General features: G+C 49.5%; 1 protein-coding gene across 2 annotated transcripts; it reads left to right on the top strand.

The window, feature by feature from the left end:
* The first annotated feature begins 1,816 nt into the window (after nucleotides 1–1,816).
* NPFFR1 (neuropeptide FF receptor 1) lies at nucleotides 1,817–18,004 on the top strand. 2 transcript variants are annotated; one of them, XM_037805032.1, is made up of 5 exons: nucleotides 1,817–2,023; nucleotides 4,425–4,576; nucleotides 11,314–11,628; nucleotides 13,855–13,954; nucleotides 16,457–18,004. In XM_037805032.1, exons 3-5 carry the CDS (start codon nucleotides 11,439–11,441, stop codon nucleotides 17,331–17,333), a joined length of 1,167 nt encoding a protein of 388 aa, XP_037660960.1. In that variant the 5' UTR covers nucleotides 1,817–2,023; nucleotides 4,425–4,576; nucleotides 11,314–11,438; the 3' UTR covers nucleotides 17,334–18,004. The 2 variants fall into 2 exon arrangements, with proteins under 2 accessions (XP_037660960.1, XP_037660959.1); XM_037805031.1 differs by lacking the exon at nucleotides 4,425–4,576.
* Nucleotides 18,005–20,544: the final 2,540 nt, after the last annotated feature.

The raw sequence follows: 20,544 nt of genomic DNA, 5'->3' as shown, positions 1-20,544 counted from the left end.
GGATTGGCTTTTATAAAAGGGGGTTTATTTGGTCACACAGTTATGGTCTTAAGGCCATAGAGTGTCCAAGGTAATGCATCAAAAATCAGGTACCTTCACTGGAGGATGGCCAATGGTGTCCAGAAAACCTCTGTTAGCTGGGAAGGCACGTGGCTGGTGTCTGCTTCAGAGTTCTGGTTTCAAAATGGCTTTCTCCCAGGACGTTCCTCTGTAGGCTTCAGCTTCTCTCCAAAATGTCACCCTCATTTGCTCTTGGAGCATTTGTCCTCTCTTAATTCTCCAGAGCAAAAGTCTGCTTTCAAAGGCCGTCTCCAAAATGTCTCTGTAAACTGTAGTTCCTCTCTCAGCTCCTGTGCATTCTTCAAAGTGACCCTCTTGACTGTAGCAAGCTCGTTCCTTCTGTCTGAACTTATATAGTGCTCCAGTAAACTAATCAAGGCCCATGCTGAATGGGTGGGGCCACACCTCCAAGGAAATTGTCCAATGAAAGATCTCACCCATGGTCGAGTGATCACATCTCCACGGAAACATCCAATCAAAAGTCTCCAACCCAATCAACACCAATAGGTTTCCTGCCCACCCAAGACTTCATCAAAGATAATGGCATTTTGGAGGACATAATACATCCAAACCAGCACAGACATGAATACACACACCCAGGAATCTTAACAAACTCCAAGCAGGATAGAACTGTAAGAGATCTACACCAAGGCACATTAGAATGAAATTGCCAAAATCCAAACACAGAGAGGAATCTGATAGCAGCAAGAGAGAAGTGACATGTCCACACAACAATCCCCAATAAGATTAACAATGGATTTGTCATCAGGAACCATGGGGACCAGAAGACAGTGCAATAGCATATTTAAAGCCCTTCAAAAAAACTGTCCACCAAGAATTCTATACCCGATAAATGTATCTTTCAAAAAATGCAGGAGAAATTTGAACATTTACAGATTCCAAGAAGAAGCCTGATGCAAACTTTTTCCCCAGAGACCCCTGGAAGAAAGCCCTGATCCGCTCCCACTCCATAAAGGAAGGAAGGGGCCGTTCAGTCTTTCATCAGCCCAGGACTGAGGACATTCATTCACACAATGAAAGTTTATGGTGTGTCTTTGGGCACCTAAAAGGTGCTGGAGAAGGTGGACTCCAATCCAACTCAACCATTTATTGAGCATCTACTATGTGCTAGGTGGAAACTTTGACATCATCCCATTTACTCCCCTCAAAACCATTTTATTAAGGCAGAATCTAAGACTCAGAGGTAGGCAGGTAACTTGCCCTGGGTAAATACCCGGTAAGTGCCTGAGACCCATTGTCCCTGTCCTCCCCATTCTCCTAGGAGAGCTCAGAGCTAATGGGGCTCCCCCCACCTCTCTCCTCTGTGGCCCTCCTGTATATTCACAGCTGTCTCTCATTCCCTTCTCAGGAGGGCCCCAAGGTCCTGAATACCAACCAGAGTGGGTGTCAGGTTGGGGTGGGGTAAGGATGAATGGGGGAGAGGGGCGCAGGGTTATTGGGCGTGACTGCTAGGGTTGCAGAAAGGAGTGGGTTGTGCAAGGGTGCGCGGTCCCTGCAGAGGGAACCCCATCAGGGAGGCAGGCTCAGAGCACCCTCGCTCGGCTGGGCGCGACGGGCAGGGGGCGCTGCGGCGGATGCAGGTGTGCCGGGTGCTATGGCGACGGCGCCGCGGGCCCCCTCCTCTCCCTGCCGCCCGGGAGGCGCGGGGCGGCGGGCGGCAGAGGCCGGCGGGCAGCGGCCGAGCGCGGAGCCATCTGACCCGGCTTCCCCCGCCGGCCGACTCGGAGCCCCGAGGAGAGCAAGACCCCGAGTGGGGCAGATCTGCGAGCTCACGCCCCCTGCCCTCCTCCGCCGGGCCCTGGACCCGATCCTCAGAGCTCAGGGGCCAGGGGCGAGGGGCGCGTGTCCTGAGACCACCCTTCCGCCCCTTGCCGACCCGGAGCGGCCGCTGCTTCCCTTACTGGACACTGTCCGCAGTGGGCGGGAGTGGGCAGAATGGAAGGTGAGTGACCAGGGGCTGGGGGCGGGGGAGGGTAGGGGTACTGACTTGGGAGCTGTGAGTCAAGCGAGAGGAGAGGGTGCAGAGCCAGCCACTGTGTGAGTGTGTGTATGTGTGTATGTGTGTGTAAGACAGAGAGAGAAGAAAGACCTAGGGTACCTGTGTACCTATGTTGTGTGTGTCTGTGTAGTGTGTGTGTGTGTGTGTGTGTGTGTGCACGTATGCCCCAGCAGAGAATCACTGGAGGCTGAGTGAGGACAGCTGGCTATTAGCTTTAAAGGAATTGTCATCGACTTTGCCTGCTTGAGGTGTGGGAGATGTAATTCTAGATGTGATCTCCTCCTTGCAGAGAGAATTTCTCTTCCTGGGAAAAAGGAGGGAACTTTGAACCTGAGCTGCAGCAGTTTAAGAGATGTTGGCATACAGCTGCTTGCTCCAGCCTTACCAGGTGGAGGCCAGACTCCTCTCTCAGCCCATGTGTGCAGGGAAAACAGATTCAGGCTAAGAAACTGGTGGACTGAGGGTTGATCCACTGGCTTGCTGAGTGACTTTTGGGTGGTGCCTAAACCTCTCTGTGCTACTGGTTACCCATCTGTTGAATGGAGAAACATACAACTTGCCTCACAGGGTTGCTGTGAGGGTAGAATAAGACAAGATGTGTTGTACAAATTCATGCCAGTAATAGAAGGCCAATGCAGGAGGTAATAAAACCCTCAAATTTCAAATAAGTAACTGCAAACACTGCTGGCAAGAAAGGAAAGGGGGATTTATAGAAAATCTTGTGAGGCTGCATGTGTAGATTTCCAAAGAGCTAGGGTTTGAAAAATACATGCACAAAATGCAAAGAGGAATGCATAACCCATGATGAATCTAAAAGATTGACAGGATCTGTGAGAACAGTGTTTGCAGAGCACCGAAGCCTGAGTGAAGAGAAGCCAGGGAAAATTGGCAAAGGCAGAGCAAAGATCTTTTAAAATCTAAGTAAGAATGACAAGAAGGAATCTGCTTGGGGCTTGGGGGTGGTGGTGTAATCTTAGTGCACAAGGGAGGTAGGCAGAACAGGGCACAGACAATTTTACTTCAAATTGTAGAATCAAGAACATAAGCAGGAAATTGAAACCCAAAATAAGTGATAGGAAGAAAGCCTGGAGCACCCACAATGAGTTCACCCCTGGAAGCCCAGACTAATGACATCCCAGGGACCTGGAGGCATTGGCAGATGTAATCGGTGCCTTGGAGGAAATTACAGAGAACGAAGGAAGTGCCAGAAAACTGAAGATGGGCAAATGTGCCCTGATTTTCAGATAGGGAGGAAAGATAGATGATTTAAAACCCTCTAAACTGCTAAGATTAATATTGGCCTCTATTAAAATCCTAGCATAAATTATTAAACACAGTTAGTGGACACTTACTAAGATAAAGCAATCAGACATCTCAGAGTTTTTTCAAAGGAGGCCACTTGCACATTTGCAAACATTTGTGCATGAGCATGTTCATCTCTGTAGAAAATAGGAAGCCATCTAGATGTCCACAAATTAAGTAAATGATGTGACCCACCTACAATGGCATTCTATGCAGAATTAAAAACTATGCTTAGGATTTTATTTATTGACATGGAAATATGTTCATCACTTACTGATGAATAAGAAAAAAGCAGGTTTTAGAACACATGTGTAATATGATCCCCTTTGTGCAAAAGTCCACAGAAATGTGACTGGATATGTATAAAATATACTAAAAGAGATGGTCACTAACAGCTTCATTTGGATTCTCCTGAAAGCAGACCTTAAGACAAGGACTTGGGGATAAGGAGTTTATTTAAGAGGTGATGCCTGGCAGCAGAAATGAGGGAGTGGGGAGAATGAGATATAAAAGGGAGAAAAGGCAAGAAATGGGTGTCTTAATTAGCTGGTTATAGCTGTGGACAATGGCTCTATAGCTCTGGGGCCCCTCTGAGGAAAGTGCAAAATGCACTGAGAATTGCCCACATGCAGTGGGGCGCTGAGTCCTGTTTGCCCCTCCCCGTGGGTAGAGGGTTGCTCTGCTCCCACACTTCTTGGTTGTTCCTGCTCTTGACTTCAAAGAAATTAAAGCAGAGAGACCACTGGGTGCAGGCTTGACATGGGATGTTGGAAATGCAAGGAACTGTCCAGCCCCGATGGAATCTTGGGGCACAAAGCATCTCCAATGCATCTGCAACTGCAGTTATCTCTGGGCATGAGCTTTCTGTGATTTTTACTCTCTCCTTTTGTAGTGCTCAGAACTGCTTTATGATAGGCATGTATTTCTATAAAAACAACAAAACTATTTTCAAAAAGAAAAAAAAGAATGCAGTGCTCATTAGGAGTCTTCATGGGTTCACTAAAAACAAATCGGGCTTAACTGTCTGAATTTCCTCTTTCAGACTGGGCTTCTAAGGGGTAAAAAGATGCATTACAAGGTTTCAGCAGGACACTGGAAAGACCTCTCATGAAGGCCCTGTGATTGATGGAGAGCTGTAGGATGGAGGACCGGCAACAAGCCGTGTGTTACAACTTGATGGCGGGGGTTCCCTAGGTATGACATGAATTAATGGTTCAGAGGGAAGGTAAATGGCATGCCTATCAAATCTGTGGACAAGAGTCATACCACCCACAAGGTAACAGGTTCTAAGTAACAGATTCTTAGCAAACTGGACTGCTAGATTGAAACCAAGAAAATGAAATTTCAAAAGCCTAATGTAAAAATCTGAATTTAAGTTCCCCCAAATCAACTGCATACATTTAAAATGGGGGAGATGTGGCTTGTATTTACTGAGAGGTAAATGACTTGTTTTGAAAACTTTCCTGTATATAGGTTTTGATGGGTAAATGGAAGACCCAGAGCGCTCCTGGAGGAAGTGGGGGAAATGAAAAGGCTTCAGAGTAGAAGGGAAAATGCAAAAGGCTGGTTAGGGGCTCCTTTTGGATGCTCCAGGAACCTCTCAGCTCTCAGAACCTCTGGCCTTTGCCAACCCAAATGATTCTTGGAAGGCCCACCTGCTCTTCTTACCAGAAGAGGTCAGGCTTGCAAAATCCATGTTGTTAGGGTGGGCGCCTGGGATGGCTTGGGTTTTAGTTCATCCTCCAGGAGGGACGGTAGCTGAGGGAGAAGTCTGGGAAGCCTCCTTCCTCAGCATCTGTCCTCCAGCGTGCCCACCCCTCACTCTCCTCATTGGCCCCAACACAGGGCTTGTCCATGCTTGCATCCGTGGGAACAAACCCTAATGAGCTGGAACCTGATCGCAACCCCTGGGTGCCCCATGGCTGCCTGGCAGGATAGCCAATGCAGTCAGGAGGCAGCCACTTGCTCTGTAAGGCTCTTTATAATAGTTACTCTATCTTGCTGGGCCTAATAACAACCCCATTACTTGGGGAGGTTCGAGACCCCAGATCATCCACATTTGAAAGAAAGTGGGACACAGGGAAATAAGTGTATCTCCCCAACTCACCGAGGAAGCAATGTTTGGGTTACAGTGGTGGTACCAAGGGGAGAGATGGGGGAATAGGTTCACTCCAAACTAAATACACCTCACTGTAAAATTGCAAAAGCATTTAAGACAAGTCCTCAAGCTTCTCCTTCAAACCAAGCTGTGTGCCACCCCCCCCCCCCCCCCCCCCCCCCCCCATGTCATGTGTACATTCTGGAGCCAGACCTTAGGCTGTGCTTTCTGATGTCTAGGTCAGCGCCCTTTCCCCTCCGCATCAGCACAGTCTCCGTGGAAGATCACATGGGGAGCAGGAATTTTGGGGGTTCATAGTTTCCACCCACCCACTCCTTCCCCTTCCACTTTCTCTGGAGCTCTGAATCTGGACTCCAAAAACTCCTAGGCGGCCCAAGGATCATTAGTTTTAGTGGTGGGGTGATGGAGTGTGCGTGTGAGAATCCCCTTGTATTAGCCCAGACCAGTGGGGTAACAAGCAAAAGAAATTGTCTCTGGTAAACTTAAGCACCGAGAGGAATTTATTAGAAGGGTATAGGTAGGTCATCTGATGGAAGAAAAAGCTGAATTACTAGGACCCAGAACTAAATCCGCAGAAGCGGTCTGATTGGCCATTCTGTGGTCAGGGGAATGTGCAAGCTCTCATTGACAGTCCCTCGAAAGCTGCACGCAAGGAAGCCAGTTCCTCAAGGGAAAGATGAGGATGCTAGAAGGGGCAGGGGATGCAGGGCAGAACACAGCCCTGAATGCCCAACACTCCCTGGAAATTGTATGTAAAAGTGCACTGAGCAAACTTTTGGGGAGAGATCCAATGCTTTCAAAGACCACAAATTCCATCTGAACAGAGAACATTTTTTGGTCTATCAAGATAAAGCTCTGGGTAAGTACTTTGAGGACAGGGACTGTGTGGTTCAGTGGTTCTCAATCCTGGCTGCACATTGAAACCACCAGGGGCGCCTCTGTTAAAATAGCAGCGCCTGGGCCCCACCCCCAGAGATTCTGGTTGGTCTGGGGTGGGACTGGGGGTCTGTATCATTAAAGTCAGGTGATCTTTATATGAGCTAGGGTTGAGAACCAGTGACAAAGTCATTATTTTAGTCATTGATCAGAGCTTTCTTCTGATTTGACAAGTAAAAATGCAAGATAGTGAAAAAGAAGAAAAATCACTTTAGGAAACAAACTCCTCTGTGGACAAACACTTAATATTTTTTCATTCTTACTACAGTTCACACATATGCACACACACATTTTAAAATACCAAATATGGATTTATAATGCATGTACATAGTATTTTGTAACCACATGGTTAATGTTTTTAAATTAACTACATACAAACCATGGTTAATATTTTTCCCCATGCTATTAAAGCTTGTCCTTTTCCTTACAAGTGGAATTGCTGGAGTGGGAAGTGGGTCCTTTGTTAGGGCTTTGGATGGATGTGTCCAAATTGCTGAGGCGGAGCTGCTTTGCCCTCCCTTCCCCGCTCAGTGCACATTAACAGTATCTTCTTTGCCAACCTGATTGATGAAAAGTTACCTCGATGTTCTTTTAGAAGTGCATGTCTTGGATTACAACCGAAGGTAGGAGTTTTGTTTCCCATGTTCATGGGCCATTTGTACTGCTTTGTGCCCCTCTGCAGCTCCTCATGTTTTATTCTTCTGTGCCTCCCCGGTGCTTCGCGGTCCAGGGCCGCGTGCCCCCAAAGGAGGCTCTCAGGAAGTGGGTGTTGAGCGGGCTGAACGAAAGGTCTGCAGCCTGGGCCCGAGCTCCCCGGGTGTTACCAGGATAAACAAGCAGGTGGCGGTAAGGACGAAGTTATTAGTGCGAGGAATGTGAGCTCGGAGACACCCTGACTCGCTCTATTCATTTTGTTGTTGTTTTCTAACACACATCTTTCAAGCCAGTAGGGAGGCCCAGACTAAGTATCACAAAGCATTATCCTCACAGCCACTGTGTAATTTAATGCTATGAGTACTTCTGCAGCGAGGCAAACACCACTGAGCCACACCCGGGCGTTGCTCTAAATTCTTTTCACACATGATCTCGTTGGAGCCTCACCACATCCCCTCTCCGATGAGTGTTAACTTCTCTCTATTTTACCAGGGAGGAATCTGGTTTCCAGAGGCATGATCTACCCTGGGTCATAGCCAGGAAGTGTTTGTGTTTTAAAGATGACAAAGCTGAATCCTGTAAAGGTGAAGCGGCTTGCCTAAAGTCACTGCGAGGAGCAGGAAGAAAGGCTGGGGCTTCCCAATCGGTGGGCATCCACTCCCTCCCAGGGCCTTTGGCCCAAGTGCTTTAGTGCAGTGGTCCTCAAACGTGCGTGAGCATCATAATCACCTGGAGGACCCCACTGGTACCCCAGGGTTTCTGATTCCCCAGTTCAGGGGTGAGGGCAGAGAATTTGCATTTCTAACCAGTTCCCAGGTGATACAGATGCAGATGGTCAGGGACCACGCTCTGAGGACCACTGCACCTCCAGCTTCTGTCCAGCCCCTGCTTTCAGTGCCCTGAGCTCGACAGCTGAGATCATCAGCGAACCCTGGAGGCCACCATTCTTTCATTTCACGATGCTCCCCAGGTAGGGGAATGGCTTAATTGGGTTCAGAGGATGAGATTTTCATAGGATGTATCCACAGGATGCCTGCAGAGCCCAGAAAGGACAAGGCTAGGTGTTAATGAGGTCTCTGGTGCTGGAATGGAGCCCAGATGGGGTGGGAGGCCTGCGTGCTTCCACCTGTCCCTGCCCCCGGCCCTGGGGAGTAACCAGGAATAAGAAGGAGGTTTTCCTCCTAGAGGAGGGTCTGTCCACAGAGCTGGAGGCTGGGCCGTGGGTAGAGACTATTGCTCAGGCGCATCCGAGGGTCTAGAAACCCGCAGTGTCACTCCCAGATGCTTCCTGGGGACAAGGTCTGGAATGAGGCTCCCTAAGTGGTTTCTCTGAGGGCGGAGTGAAGGGGCAGCAGGGGAACCACACCAACTAACGGAATCCAGCCAATTTCCCCTACCCACCCACACCCCCGGTCTCCTCCAGCCCTGGGGACTGTGAGGCTCAGCAGGGTGGGCCCCCGGGGACTCTCCCAGCAGATGCGGTGGTAAGCGAGGCCTCTCAGGGGCTCTGTCCAGAGAAGTCTGGGGAAGGCCCCCCATCACCACCTCTCCTTCCTTCTTCCCTTCATACAAACCCTCATTCCTTTGACAATCATCCAGTGAACTATTTACCAGGCAGGCACAACAATATGCTGGGATAGGGCCACAAACAAGACAGGGAAGATCTCTCCGGAGCTGACTCTCGGGGTGGGGAAAAAGAACAGGAATGTGAAACAAATAAAATACAGACAGATTGAAGAGAATAAACGGATGCTGTGAGAGAGAATAGTGGGGCGCTTACCACAAAGTAAGCAGGTCGGGTCCCTCTGAGGAGAGACATTTAAGCTGAGGTCTATATTTGGGGTAGTTTGTTATTAGTCACGGATAATAGAAATGGAAATCTTGTTGGATCACGACCAACTGACAAACCTACTATTAAGAAAATTATGAACTGATCAGGGAATTTGGAATGCTGGATATAGAGTCCGTATTTTTTTAGAAATACACATGAAATGTTTAAGAATGAAAGAAAGCGATATCTAGTGTTTGCTTCAAAATAATCCAAGCGGGGTGGTAGTATGGATGAAACAAAATTGGCCTTGAGTTGGTAATTGTTGAAGCAGAATGACATGTATATGGGGTTCTTTATATTATTCTCTCTTGTAATGGTCACTATATACACTTGTATATATTCATTACAATATTCTCTCTTGTATATGTTTGACATTTTTCATATTAAAATAGAAATGTTCGCGTGCAGGTGGGAGCTCCTGGAGAGCCCAAGCAGGGGAATGTCATCTCCTCCTCCCCTCTCACCATGCACCAGGGGCTCCCACTTTTCCACCTCCACTAGTAGGTCCCCCACTCCCCGCCAGAGCACCCCATTGCTGCACACACTGGTCCCTGCGGCCCTGACGGTGCCAGCTCATTGGCCCTTGGTCTCCCCAGGGTCTGTCTAGCCTCCAGGTCCCAGGCCTCCAGCAGGCCTCCAGCCCAATGGCTGAGCTCTGGATGCGACAGAAGACTCCCCAAAGACTCTTCGTCCCCTGGAAAGGGCCGTATTTGGTCCCATAAGAAGGTGGAAGAAGAGTTTATGAGACAACATCATGAGTCACCACATCTAATGACTTCCCCAAAGAGCTGTGGTTGGACACTGGGCCCCTCCCTTCGAAACGTGGCTGAGGAAACATGCACTAAAAACACACGAACTCAAGAGATGCCTACCCCAGCTCACAGAGCCAGGCCAGCTCTGCTGCATGCTCCTGTGCAGCCTTGAGCAAGTCATCCAACCTCTCTGAGCCCAGTTCTCCCATTTCAAATGGGGGCCAATCCCTAATCAGTTTACTTTAGGGGTTCTGGAGAGTTAAATGTCATAATAGGTAGAGAAGTGCTTCCTAAAGTGCTCTGCAAATCACCATGATGGGAGGAGGCAAAGGATGGTGGCAGCCTTGGCTTTAATAAGTGACTCTGTTCCTTAGCCCTGGTTCAGATTCCTCTTTTCATTCTCCCATTCTGCACTGCTCTCTTGCCTTTCCCAACTGAAGTTCTATGGAGGAAGTGGTGAGGAGGGACATCAAAGATTATGAGGGTGTCAGAGTCCCAGAACTAAATAAGTGGCACACTCAGAATGGGTTTAACTGAAGAGAGTTCAGTGGAGGGAGTTTTCAGAAGCAAGGGAAGCGGTAAGGGAACCAGTGATGGATAGTGAAGCACCGGGGATCAGCAACCACAGGAAGCTGCCATGACCTTGTCAGCTTGTTGGGGCAAGGAGAGGTGACAGTGACCATGCACCCTGGCAAGAGCTAGAGCCCTGGAAGAGGGGCTGACCAACAGGAGCTGTGGCCGTAGAGAAACCCAGCCCCTGGCAGAATGATGCCAGGCAAAGAGGGAGTCAGGAGACAAATACCCTGACCTCTGTCTTCAAGTGCCCTTCAGTTTCCTTCAGTACTTCCCATGGGCTGATCCCAGCCAGAATAGGGCAAAGGAACCTGGGTATATTAGATTCCTGTGGCTGCTGTAACCAATTAATACAAAATGGGTGGCTTAAAACAAACAAAAAAAAATTTACTATCTCACTGTTCTGGAGGCCAGAAGTCCAAAATCAAGGTGTTGGCAGGGCTGTGCTCCCTCCAGAGGTTCTGGGGAGATTCCATTCCTTGCGTTTTCCAGCTTCTACTTGCTGTTGACATTCCTGGGCTGTGAACGTTCCTGGGACATTCTAGCCTCTTCCTGGGCTGCATCACTCCAATCTCTGCTTTCTCCTCTTCCCTCCTCTGTATGTCTCTTGTAAGGACACTTGCCATTGGATTTAGGGCTCACCCAGATAATCCAGGATGCTCTCATCTCAAGATCCTTAACTTAATTACATCTGCAAGGAAACTTTTTCCAAATAAAGTCACATTCACAGATCCCAGGGATTAGGCCGTGGATATATCTTTTGGGGAGACCCTATGATGCAGCCCTTAGATGGTCATCTCTGGGGCACAGAGCAAAATGGAGAATCAATGAGGAGGAGGTGTAAGTGGAGAATAACCAGCATTGGGGAGTGAATCCTAGGCAAGGTGGGGTGGGAGGTGAGATGAGGGTTTGAGTGCTCAAGTTTGAAAGTCTTGGAGCAGCGCATCCGGTTGCAATTGGAGTTGAGTGCATGATCAGGGTCCTGGGGCGTGGTCAGGATTTGGAGCATAGAAGGGTTTGGACCCCTTTGCCTGGAGTCATGACTCATATTCTTCTTTGGTCCTAGGGGAGCCCTCCCAGCCTCCTAACAGCAGCTGGTCCCAAAGCCCAAATGGGAGCAGTGCCGAGGCTGCCTCAGCCGTGAACCTCACCTTCTCCTCCTACTACCAGCACTCCTCGCCGGTGGCGGCCATGTTCATTGTGGCCTACGTGCTCATCTTCCTTCTCTGCATGGTGGGCAACGCCCTGGTCTGCTTCGTTGTGCTCAGGAACCGGCACATGCGCACTGTCACCAACACGTTCATCCTCAACCTGGCTGTCAGCGACCTGCTGGTGGGCATCTTCTGCATGCCCACCACCCTCGTGGACAACCTCATCACAGGTAAGTGTGGGTGGTGGGTGGTGGGACCAGCTCCCCTGCCCTGCCCCACCAGCTAAAGCCTGAAACGGGAGCTTGGAGGACAGAAATCATTGCTGAGCTGGTCTCTTGGCTGAGATGCCATTGTCTCAAACACTCCGGACAGTCTTGTGGCAGAGGGGTTAGATTAGAAATCATGAACTCATTAAATGCAGTAATCATTTTCTTTGCATCAGGCATTGTGTTAAGTATGCTTCATGACTTATCTTAACTGATCCTCAGCAACATGCAGTGAAGTATTGTTTTATTATGATCCCCATTTAATGGATGAGGAGACTGATGCTCCTAGTGGTTAAGGGACTGGCCCATAGTTACATAGCTGATAAGTGTCAAGGTCCACATTGTCACACCCATATTTCTATGACTCATAGTCTCACTCTCCCATGTAACTCCCACAGGCAGAACTAGAACCTGTGGGAAGGAGTGGTAGGGAGGCAAGTTTCCTTTGAATAAGGACTTAAAATTTCATTCATTTGAGTTGTTCACCAACAAAAGAGTTTCGTCTTGTAGGTAGTGAGCTCTCTGTCACTTTATGTGTCTAAGTAGAGACTGTCTGTACACTTAGCAGGGGTTGGTAGAAGCAATTCAAGTAGAACTAGACCACCTGACTTCTCAGTACCTGCCTGTGCAACCTGTAAATGTCAGAATGCTTCCACTGTCATCTACTCTCTCCCATGTGATTTGTCTTTCTTGTTCCCGAATCAGGGCTCCAAAGACCATGGAACTCCATGTGCAGCAGACCTGCTTTCCAGAGTTGTGGAGCCCCCTAGAGTCCGAGCCTGCCAGCTCTGAGCTTAGCACTACCAGCAGCAAGGAGGAGCTCGGCATCCAGAGCTTGGGCAGCCCCATTTCGGGTGACTTACCTGACCCAGGGCAGGGCAGCTAGTGTTTCTGTAGGTTCCAGGACCTAGGGAGTGGAGGCAGGGCCGAGTCAGCTTCCCCTGGGCTGTACTGGCTTGGCCTGGGGGAACTTTTTCTCACTGATGAATCCCAGGTTCTTTTGGGGCTTCTGAGAATAGAATGTGCATCCTTCTCCACCCTAACACGCAGATGCACACACATACATGCTTGCACACGCATACATGTATACACGCACACAGATTCATGAAGAGGTACGCACACACACACAACAGTCAACACGGATTTGGTGACGTCTAGTTTCCAGTCCTTCATGCCCCTCAAATTTTTAAATCGTTTGAATACCTGAAACATTCACATGGTTCAATCTTCAAAAGATAACAAAAGGTATCCAGTGAAAAATTCCCTTCCGCCCCTGTCTTCTGGCCTCCTAGCTCTTCTAGGAAGTAACCAGTGTTGTCAGTTCTCTTGTCCCTTTCCAAAAATATTCTGTGTAAGCAAATTAAGGAAAAGTAAGAAAATGTTAACTTTCCAAAGAGTCAGTTCTACACCTTTACTTTTTTTACCTTAAAAATGTATCATGGAACAGATAGAGATAGACCAGATAGATGGATGGACGGATGGATTGATGGACGGATGGATAGATAGATAGATAGGAAGAATGATACAGCAAATGTGATAAAATGTCTAGGTGTCCACAGGGTATGTTGGAGTTCTCTGTATGGGTGTTATATTATTTTTGCAACTGTCATATAAGTTTGAAATTGTTGCAAAATAAAAGGTTTAAGGGAAAAAATGTATCATGGAGTTATTCCGTATAAATAAGTAAAAGGGCTTTCTCATTGTTTTTCCAACTACTTAGAATTCCACTGTATGAGTATACTATAATTCACTTAACTAGTCTCTTTTTGAAGAGTATTTAGTCTTTTCTAATAGAATCTTTGTCTGAATTCTGATTATTAGTCTGGCATTGGTTCTCTACAAAGATCCCCAGGTGAGTCCAGTGTGCAACCAAGTTTGAGAACCAGTAGTCCAGAAACTGGGTCAGGGATGGATGGAACTAAAGTTCATGGAGAGAAATCATAGGGAGACATATTTTGGTTGCTACAAAGCATCTCTCTAGTTGTCAGAACTGTCCATGGTGGTATGGGCTGTTAAGGATGTGGTTAAATTCCTGGTTCCTGGGAGGATACAAGGAGACTGGATGACCACCGAGCAAGACATGGTGGAAAGATCCAAGCCTCAAAGGTGACCTGGCTTAGATGGCCTGGAGGTCTCTGGCTCTTTGTGGGTGGGGCATCTCTCACTCTGCGGTGGCCTCTGTCATTGCAGGGTGGCCCTTTGACAACGCCACATGCAAGATGAGCGGCTTGGTGCAGGGCATGTCTGTGTCAGCTTCTGTTTTCACCCTGGTGGCCATCGCTGTGGAAAGGTGAGGGGTTTCCTGACTGGGTTATCCCCACCAACTGGGGCCAGACACCAGGAGGAGCCACTGTCTCCAACCAGCACTGCTGGTAGGGGGGGCTGAATCCTCATCCAGAAAGGGAAGGCTTGTGGCCGGTGCCCTTCTCCACCCCCTCCCTCTGGGAGGCCGGGAGGCAGTTCCCGAGGAGGCTTTACAGGGATTCCTGGAGCTGGTGAGTAGCTTGAGTCCAGTCCTTGTTTCCTGAGCCACAGGAATCCTGCCACTGAGGAGTCTGATGAGTCCAAGCTAGGGAGCCTGATTAAGGGATGGGCCTTGGGAATGGGGGAGAAGGAAAGGTCTCTCCCTGCTCCCTCGCTCCACCACCACGTCTCCCGGATGGTCCCTAGCAGTTCATCTCCACCCTGTCTCCATCCACTTCTGGTCTTTGAGCCCCAGATTCCATTAGATTCTCTGATAAGCATAGGTCTGTGGATAAGGCCAGAGGTGAGGAATGGAGCCAAGGGGCCAAGGAGGTGTTGCAAACAATAAAACACAGAACCAACTGCAGTAAGTCCTCCTCCTTGGCATCATTAGTGGTACCAGGGTATGGGGGAGGCGGTGGGAGACAGATGGGGAGGCTGGAGATGGTGTTTGTCCCCATGGTCTTCAGTCTTCCCACCTTCTCCAGCACTGCCTTGCTGTGTGACCTTGGGTAAATCACTTAACTACTCTGACCCTTAGTTTTGTCATCTGTAAAATGGAATCAATGATAGTAATGAATGACCCTTTTGGATGTGAAGCTTATGTACAGTACTGGCACAAATGTCAGCTGTAATATCACTTTATTTCTTCCTTACACTCACACCCTCCTCCTTGTCCTCCTGTCCCCAGCACAGCACTTCTTAGCTCCTCTCCTTCTAGAATTTGGTGTTCCCATCCTCCATCCATCTCTGCCCCCATCAAACCCGGTCTTTTATAATCCAGTGAGGTAGGCAGCTGCAGTGATGAAACTGGGTTCCTTCTCTGCCAGGCCACTAAACCAACCAGATGATTGGGGGAAGTCCCTTCCTTCACTGAGCTCCATTTCGTTATCATTGTTGAATAAGTTTATGTGAGGTGCAGACTCTCCCAGAGGTGTCTGCAGTATCCTTCAAGGCCCACCTCCTCCAGGAAGCCTGCTCAGACTACCCCAGGTCATACTATTCTCTCCACCCATTAATTGCTAATGCACTCATAGTCAGTACCACATGCTTTAGGAATTATTTGTTCTCTGGCAATTTCTTGAGTGTGAGATGCTGTGAAGCCAGTAGGCTGAACTCATGCAGCTTGAGACAGAAAGCTTGAGTCAAGCAGTGGAAGAGGTAAAAGGTACTGTCAGACATATGGAAGGGTAGGTAAGGAGGATGGCAGGACACAGTTTGGTGAAGTCAAAAGAACACTTGGCTGGGATGAACTTCATACGTTTGTTCTAGTGCAGGGTCTGCCCTTATGCCATGTGACTTTTTAAGTCCCTTCCCTGCTCTGGGTCTTTTTCCCCCTCCAAGAAAACAAGTAAGCTTGACTAGACAGTCCTAATGTTCCCATCTTCTGACATCAATAGATGGGGGAAGACATTCTGGAAAGCAGCGCCCTCATTTTCTCACTATTAAGTTTTCACCTCCTCCACCTAACATCAGCAGTTCACCCCAGCTGCAAACTAGAATCACCCAAGGAGCTTTAAACAAACAAACAACACAAAACAATGTTCAAGCCCCTTCCCAGACTAATTAGATTGGAATCTTTGGCTGTTAGAATTGGAAAGAGTTATTCAGAAATGCTTCAGAAGATTCTAACACACAGCCAGGGTTTACAGCTGCCAGTTTATATGGCATAGAGGAGCAAGACAGATTTGCGTTCCAGGCTGGTACTGGCTGCTTGTTAGCTGTGTGACCTTGAACAGTTGCTTAACACATTTGATTTGCTGGTTTCCTCACCTGTAAGATAAGGATATATTAATAATCGCTGCTGAGCCTTTCTAATGGGGCAATGGTGCAGTTCTATCCTGACATAGTGGAGCTTCTGGGGGAAGGATTCTGGCCAACATTAAAAGAGACAGCCTGTCACGTAGGCTCCACATCTGAACTCCCAAGGTTTTCTGGAGAACCCATAAACAACTAAAATTGTGTTCTTTGATACATCTAAACAGCCTCCTCAAGGACAGAACGTCCAGCCTAACCACTCTGCAAACTGCCAGCCAATCAGTTTACCTTCAAAGTGTACACACCAAGTTCGTTGTCTCCACACTGTAGTTTTCTCTTCCCCTCTCCCTTATAAATCTGTTTTTGTTTTTCCCCCTTGACACTCAGCCTACTAGCTCACTCCCTCCCAGGTGGGAAACCAATTTGCTAGCAAAGGAACTAATTAATGGCTGAGCTGTTCTTTGCTGCTGCTGCGATGCTGAATTGAATGAAAAGTGTCCACCTCCCGGCAGTCCTCAACGAGCCGTTAGCTCTGTCCACACGCCTGCTTCTCTTTGCTCCTTGGCTGCAGGTTCCGCTGCATCGTGCACCCTTTCCGCGAGAAGCTGACCCTCCGGAAGGCGCTGGTCACCATCGCGGTCATCTGGACGCTGGCCCTGCTCATCATGTGCCCCTCGGCCATCACGCTGACCGTCACGCGCGAGGAGCACCACTTCATGCTGGACGCGCGCAACCGCTCCTACCCGCTGTACTCGTGCTGGGAGGCGTGGCCCGAGAAGGGCATGCACAAGGTCTACACCGCCGTGCTCTTCTCGCACATCTACCTGGCGCCCCTGGCCCTCATCGTGGTCATGTACGCCCGCATCGCCCGCAAGCTCTTCCAGGCCTCGGGCCCCGTCCGGGCCGGCGAGGAGGCGGCCGCCGGGGGCCGGCGGGCGTCCGGGCGCAAGGCCAGGGTGGTGCACATGCTGGTCATGGTGGCGCTGTTCTTCTCGCTGTCCTGGCTGCCGCTGTGGTCGCTCCTGCTCCTCATCGACTACGGGCGGCTCAGCGAGCCGCAGCTGCACCTGGTCAGCGTCTACGCCTTCCCCTTCGCCCACTGGCTGGCCTTCTTCAACAGCAGCGCCAACCCCGTCATCTACGGCTACTTCAACGAGAACTTCCGCCGCGGCTTTCAGGCGGCCTTCCGCGCGCGGCTCTGCCCGCCGCAGTGGGGGCGCCACCGGGAGGCCTACTCGGAGAGGCCCAGTGGGCTCCTGCGCCGCCGGGTCTTCGTGGAGGTGCAGCCCAGCGACTCGGGCCTGCCCTCCGAGTCCGGGCCCAGCAGCGGAGCGCCCCGGCCTGGCCGCCTCCCGCAGCGGGATGGGCGGGTGGCTCACCGTGGCTTGGCCCGGGAGGGCCCTGGCTGCTCCCACCTGCCCCTCACCATACCAGCCTGGGATATGTGAGGTGTCCAGCCAGGGCAGGCCCCGTGCCTGAGCAGCTAATGGAACGTGAGCCTGGGCAGATGGCGGCCTGGCATGGTGTTAGGAGAGGGTGCAGAGGTTCCTCTTAAAATCCAGGTAGTAGGCAGCTGCGGTGATGCCTTCTCCACTTCATCCCCTCAGATGGAGGCACATGAGGAGAAAGGAGCTAACATTCGCTGAAATCCTTCTATGGGGTACACTTGACAAAGATCGTCTCATTTAATTCTCACAGCCATTTGGAAATAGGTTTTCTTATTCCCATTCTACAGATGAGAGAGCTGAAGCCTGGAGAAGCCCAATGACTAGCACAAGGTCTCCAGCTGGAATCTCCACTGAGCCTGTGTGACTCCAGTGCCCATCTCCAAAGAGCCCCTTAAGGTGTGCACAGAGAAAGAGTATAAATCCTAATTAGGCAGCTGGGAAGAGGTGAAATACAAAGCTGGCCTGTCCATTTGATGCTTTCACTCATGTCCTGAAGTCCCTTATGTTCTATTACTGAAGCCACCATGGACCCCTCCTGCTGACTCTAATGTGTTGGTTTGTCTTGTTTGTTCCAAGAAGTGTCCAAGGCCATGCTCTTCCCCAAAGCACCACAATAGGACATCACAACCGAGCAGCTGCAGATCAAACCCTCCAGAGCCAGTTGCGGGGTGCCCCGGGTCTGGCCCTCTAGGTCTGGTCCTAGAGAAGGGAGGAGAGGACTCTTTCCTCCCTGGCTCACCCTGATAGAGCCCATCACCATCACCCAGACCCAGGCGAGGCCACGTGGAGGTGTCTATTTACTCGTGAATAAGGAGGAAAGGAAAGCACAGTAACTTATTTTCTGCCTTCACCATCATCCAGACCCAGGCGAGGCCATGTGGAGGTGTCTATTTACTCGTGAATAAGGAGGAAGGGAAAGCACAGTAACTTATTATACCAGCTCACTGAAGCTGCAAGCACAAAGCCTTCCCCAAGGCATCTCCTCCTTGCTCCCTGGGGATGGGGGAGAAGTCAGCTGACTGAAGCTGCAGCTGGGTGCTCTTTGGAGATTCCTGAAGGTCAAGTGCTAACCCCTTCCCCATCCAGCATGGATGACTCATGTGCCCTAAAAAGTGGTGGGGGCCAGGAGGTCCTTTGTTTACTCTGGCTATCGCCCAGCACACCTGCATCACCTTGAAGAAATGAGGCTTCCCTCCAGGAGATGGGAGGAAAAGGGATCATCTCAGGTCGTCCTTGCACAGCCCCAGTAGTCTGCAGTTAAGTGGACATTTTTCCCTTCACCACTACAGAACACACAATATTGCTAGAAATTTAGTGAATAAAGAAGAAACATTTCCAGGGATCAGAGCAGAGAATGTGACTCTGAGACTCTGTTTCCTTAATTGACCTGTAATGACAACCCTTTTACTCCTTGCTAAGTACTGACTGTAAGGGCGGAAGAAAATTCCTAAGCAATTGTACAATATGTTCTCCAAGCATGTTCCCAGGCACTATCTCATTTGATCCGTACATTTGAGGCTAAAGGAGTTGTTGTTATTGCCATTTCGCAAAGTAACTGAGGTTCAGAGAGGCCAAGGTCACGTGGCCACAGAGGGGCAGGGTTTGGATTAGAATTTGTTTTCTGACAATGTTCTTCCCACACTGCAGCCTGCCCCTCAAGGAAGGTAGATTGGGCATGGTGGGGAGGACAGCTGGGAATCCTCCAAAAAGGTTTTCTGCCTGACAGTGAACAAGAAGGCTCACAGAACCAGAATCCCCATCCCCAAGCTCTGGGTTCAGGGAAATGAGAGTCTACAATGTACTCTTGTCATTTCTGGCCTGAGCTGTTCCGTGTACATATTTAGACCCATATGCTGAGCAGGCTGCCATGATCCATCACCCTGCTGTCCCTGTAGAGGTGACTGGGCAGTGACGGATGAGGGTCTTGGGAGAGAATGTGCCCTGCTGTCCATCTGTGGGTGAGCTGGTGCCGTGGCCCCTGTTTCTGGTACTGCATCAGCCTTACATGTCCCATGGGCCAGAGGTTTCTGGCTGTTTACTGTGAAGACTCTGACTCCAGGCTCTAAAAATAGGCCCAAGAAAGAGCCATCCCAAGCCCCAAATGCCTGTCACTGTGGCCGGATGGGATTTGCCTGGAGATGCTGTCTGGACTTTCCTCTGGAGCATGTTTCTCACGAAACACAAAGTCACAGCATTTACAACTGGGGGAGACCAGGCTAGTCACCCAAGCCAGCAGCGCCCAACTTTTCCACCAAGGCTCCTTTGTTTTATTCCATCCCCCCAAAAATGCCATAGTTTGAAAGATTGTATTGTGACTACCAAAACAACAACAAAAAAATACTGCAATCACAATTCATTTATTTTTGTCATTTTTATTCCTTCTTATAATCCATCTAAGTCCTCTCTATACCTGCCTGTTTGGAGATTTGTTTTGAATGGTAACTAGGCATGACTTGATGCTTCTGTGAGGCAGTGAGGCCATGTGGGGATGTGCGCAGTTTTAAGATGCTGGAAGTAGTTCCTGTCAGCAGTGCCTGTGTGAACCCCGAGGACAGAGACCCCAAGACATGAGTCAGGGATCTCACCCAGCTTAGTTTTTATGTGTGACACAGCTGTGATTTGTCTCAATTCCCTGTGTCCATCCCAGCTGCCCTAAACTTCTGCTGGGCTTTATTCCTTGACTAGGGTGCCTACAAAATTCTCTACACCCTCCATGGATGGTATTTTTATGAAGCTATTTTTTTTAAATTCTAGTTTTATTGTCCTTACCTGACTCCTGTGCCCTGGTTCCTCAGCTCTGTCAGGGACCTCATACAGCTATCCCAAGACATTCAACGACAAGCAAGGCAGGCTTCTCCAGACACGCCATCCTCCACCTTCAGGTCGTTAGTGTCTATTAAGGTGACTGTCATTTCATGGGTGGAAAGTTTGGCAATGAGTTGGATGTGTGATGGGAGAGAAGGGCCAGAGGCCCGTTGACACTTAGCACCCCCACTCTGGAGGGGATCTTGGAGGGACGCCATGTCCTGGCCTGCCATGTGCAGCATGAGTGGTCATTCTAATTGTGGGACTTCACTGATGAATGGCCTCTTGACTTCCCCAAGAACATGCAGCACCCAACAGACCAATGTGAGCTGGAAGCGGCTCCCCAGCCTGGACCCCACAAACCACAATCTGCCCAGCTGTATTCTGAGGCCTTTCTCTTGGGGCC

The sequence above is a fragment of the Choloepus didactylus genome, chromosome 15 (assembly GCF_015220235.1).
Source record: "Choloepus didactylus isolate mChoDid1 chromosome 15, mChoDid1.pri, whole genome shotgun sequence".
NCBI classification, from domain to species: Eukaryota; Metazoa; Chordata; class Mammalia; order Pilosa; family Megalonychidae; genus Choloepus; species Choloepus didactylus.
Note: the sequence above shows the minus strand (reverse complement) of the source record. Positions and strands in the feature narration are given on the sequence as shown.